At 46.2% G+C, this 3,825-nt stretch overlaps 1 protein-coding gene across 1 annotated transcript in view; it reads right to left on the reverse strand.

Moving 5' to 3' along the window:
* Positions 1-623, reverse strand: part of ccmFn (cytochrome c biogenesis FN) — a 1,731-nt gene extending 1,108 nt beyond the window's left edge. Inside the window, exon 1 of the mRNA in view lies at positions 1-623. This exon is cut by the window's left edge and continues 1,108 nt beyond it. Within this exon, the coding sequence (YP_010438254.1) occupies positions 1-623 (623 nt within the window).
* Positions 624-3,825: the final 3,202 nt, after the last annotated feature.

The raw sequence follows: 3,825 nt of genomic DNA on the forward strand, positions 1-3,825 counted from the left end.
AACAAAGGATTCATCCTTTTTCCTTCTCGCGAACCACGGGAGCGCCTAGTGCCCAGAGGAGCAAAGCTAATTTTCCTTTCGGGGTAAAGCGGCGCATAAAAAAGGGCTGGCCCGTCAAAAGCCCGGTTCCTTCGCGAACGAAGTTCAGAATCAACAAGGGTTCGTAGAACGAAGGGGGTGTACAACTGGCGGTGTACAACACCACCACTTTTTTGTTCGTAACGAGGGAGAGATAGAATGGAGTTCTTCACGAAGTTCGAGACAAAGGAATAAAAAAGAGTTTCTCTATGGCCTCCTCGTTTTGAGACATTATGGCTTTGGGGTCGACCCCGGTAACAAAGAAGGAATCCATATAAACTTGGGATCCGACACCATGATAAAATACTACCCTCATGATTAGACCATGTCCCTGAGATTTGATAAAAGAAAGGTGCATTAGCGGTTAATACGTTGTAATTGGATAAGTTATTAGGAATATGACGGAACGAAAGACCAAGGAAAGAAAGAAGAATGCACCAAAATGCAGGTGCTGCACCAAACGCTGGTGGTTGTTTCTTGTTGTAAGTGAATGCAATGAAAAGACCCGGAAATAACGAATAATGAAACAATTCATATATTGACATTTCGTGCTCATTTCAAAATTTCTGCTTTGTTATTCCCATCATCCGGTAACCACAGGATGATCCACAAGAAAGGTGGCAGGATTCGAACCTATGGCCGGCCCGCCCCTGACCCGCTGGGTTGGGTGGCCGGGTTAGCACCCCTCGTCGCCTCTGTACCCAAAACAGATGCGCTGCGCTACCCAGCGCGTAACCTTGTCCCCCCTACCCCTCTTCTGGTTATGCCATTACCAATCGCGGGTAACCCCCGGGCCGGCCGCCCCTGACCTAATAAGAACGATTATCCTTATGACCAAACAAGGAGCAGCTTACTTACTTCTCGAGCGATAGTTCCACGATCCCGACAAGAGATTTTGAGGATGTCATGCCTGAGTGTCGAAGACCCTTACACCGAGAAGGCCGGTGGACCATAAGATAGAGCTGGAACCGGAGGCTTTGCGCCCGAAAATTGCCCCCCGAACTATCAGAGCTAAGGAAGCAACTCAAGGAGCTGATCGATGCCGCATCTTCTGGTCTTGGTTCCTTTCGGACGTGCGGGCGGATCCTATTTTCTTCCTTCTTTTGTTCTGGTTCCCGTGCGTGTAGGAGGTCTTTTTTTAGCGTTGGGTTTGTTATCAAGGCAAGGGGAGTGTGCTTTTGCGCTCTTTCTACGGCCCGTTATGCTTTTCCCGGCTCGGCATGCTTGCTTTAACTCTATCGACAGCATTTTTGGTGTCCAGACCAGTAGCAGCAGCAGCGTCGGTTAAGGCTCGTTCCGAAAGAGATATATGTGGAGCGGTTCCAGTCCCTCTTTGGAGGGACTTACGCCAGCTTCGGTCAGCAGAGTTACCCTCCACTCAGCCATGTAAAACACGGTTTCGTATACCCCTAATTCTGAAATTTTTGTGACTTTTTGGGGCTCCTCGTGGAAAGCTTTGCGGTTAATAATAAGTAATCCAATCTTCCTCACGCTCTTTAGTTCATCTCGGTAGAACAAGGAAAAAGCCTATGTGGTGGGTTCGACTCCCACAGGAGCGCACATTAATTACCGATCAGCTGCTTTTCATTAAAGGAAGCGCATTCTTTTAGAACCTTTGACCAGCGGGTCGGTCGCCTGTCCTCCCCCCGTAGAAGCTAGTGCCTAGAAGTGGACTTCCGCGCCGACGATTCCGCCGGTCCCGGAAAAACCGGGGTATCCAGGCGAGGCTTCTTTTTTATTGAATAAGAAAGGAGCTCGCCTAGATCCAAGTCTCCCCAATCCCAGTGCGGCGGGTCGGGCCAATCAAATTCCAGATTGAAGTCCGGTCGGCGACACCCGCTGCCCGACCTTTGCCAATCCCATCGTGGCTCTTTCGGCCAGTAGGGGTCAAAGTCCCAATCTTCCAAGTCAGGGAAACCACTATACCTTTTTGGGAAGTCGTGTACAACCGAAGGGCCAGCCTCATTATCATTTGCCCGGCCCCTCTCTAGGGGGATTCAATCAGAACGCTAGAACCATAATCTTTCCTAGGAACAGCTTCTACGACGGTAGGCGTAAGGGCATGATTAGTTTAACAAATCTCACTGCACACTTTATATATATCTGTCTTCATTATCGGCTGCGTGCTATCGTAGATAGAGCAATGGGAGGTTACACAATTCCGAATCCACTATTACAGTAATTTTTTTTTTCTTTATCCATGGGCAATGAGTTTCTAATGTATTGGGCGCCCTATTTATATACATTATTTTCGTATTAGCTTATCCGTTGCTCTGATCCGTCTGTCGTTCCTCTGTAGCATGCGGTCGAACCTACTTTAAAGATCCTGTGCAGCCCCAAACGCTGCTATGGCCTTCTTGCCGTGAAAGTGAGGAGAGCTTAGAAGCAGCATAGCCTCGAACCAGGATTGAGAGTTTTTCTTCATCATCAGCAGCTTCTATACCCACCTAAGATGGAAAAGACAATGTTCGAACCCGGGGATCTTTGATCCTCCGCCCAATCTTGACTATAACTTTGGTAGTGACAGACTAGCCCGTATAAGGTACAACCTAAGACGGAACTGAACTATTTTCATCGAGATGTATTTTTTGTTTTAAGTTCGCCAAGGCGAATTCACCCGCTTTCCCGCTGTTGCAGAAAAGGAGGATGCTCTAACTGAGAATTCAAGGAAGACTTGTTCCAACGCCCATTTCTTGCTAATGATGTGATGATAGAAGCACTCTCTCTCCTTTTTCTGTTTAGCCATGACGGACACCTTTATGTATGTAATTTTGAGACACCAAAAAGGAACAGAGGCTCAATCTAGATTTGTCACAACTACCAACCACCTCGAATTAAACCCAAGACCCTCTTCTAGAGCTGTCGGAACTAAAAGAAAGAGAAAGGCGGCTCTTCAATTACCGGGGTACATCTTCATTCGCGATTCATGATAGATCAAGGGACTGACATAAACATACACAAGCGGACTAGCTTAGTCTTCTTTCTTTACTTAATTTTTCCTTATACGGTCAACACAATCTGAATTGTTCAGAGCCACTTTATAACGCTTTTTTTTTTCATGCTTGACTAGTACCACAGTCTATGCGTTGCCTTTTATCGAGAGAAAGACCAACCATCAATCACGAGATTTCTTGTTCTGATGTCTAAAACGTGCCAATTAAACTACTAGCAAGCGCTCGGATTCTTCTGATGTGCTACATTCTACATAGGAAAGTTTCTCCCTTAACAGGGGTGTCGTAAGACGCCTCTTTCTACCCATCCGCCCAAGTAAGATAGTTCAATCACTTTATTTGATAAGCAATAAGCCTTTTGCTACAGCTCCGGAGCTGCCAGCTATAACATATTACACCTACCTATACCTATTAGTTAACGGACGCTTTCACACCGTTGGTTGCTACTATTCATTTCATACTCGACGAGACTATCCTATTGCCGGTGTCGTAAACGAAGACGAAGCACGATCTTATTTATTTTAGACTTCCTTCAGCTTTCGACCTTCCCTAGGTAGATATCCATAAAGCAGCTTTTTCAACTTAAGTGAATAGATCCGTTATTTCCTATTGTAGTGGTTCCCTAGTTATCCATGTCATTTTCTTCGAAAGAATGTGTCCTGAAGCCATCGCAACTTACCAGACAAAGCCAAGACGAACCCCTCGGCAAAAGCAAGGAGCATCGCGATACGCACAAGAATTTCAATAAAATTAGCTCAGATGTATCCTTTCTTTCAAGTGCGGCTCTATGCAAAGG

Source organism: Pyrus communis, mitochondrion (assembly GCF_041283825.1).
Source record: "Pyrus communis mitochondrion, complete genome".
NCBI lineage: Eukaryota > Viridiplantae > Streptophyta > Magnoliopsida > Rosales > Rosaceae > Pyrus > Pyrus communis.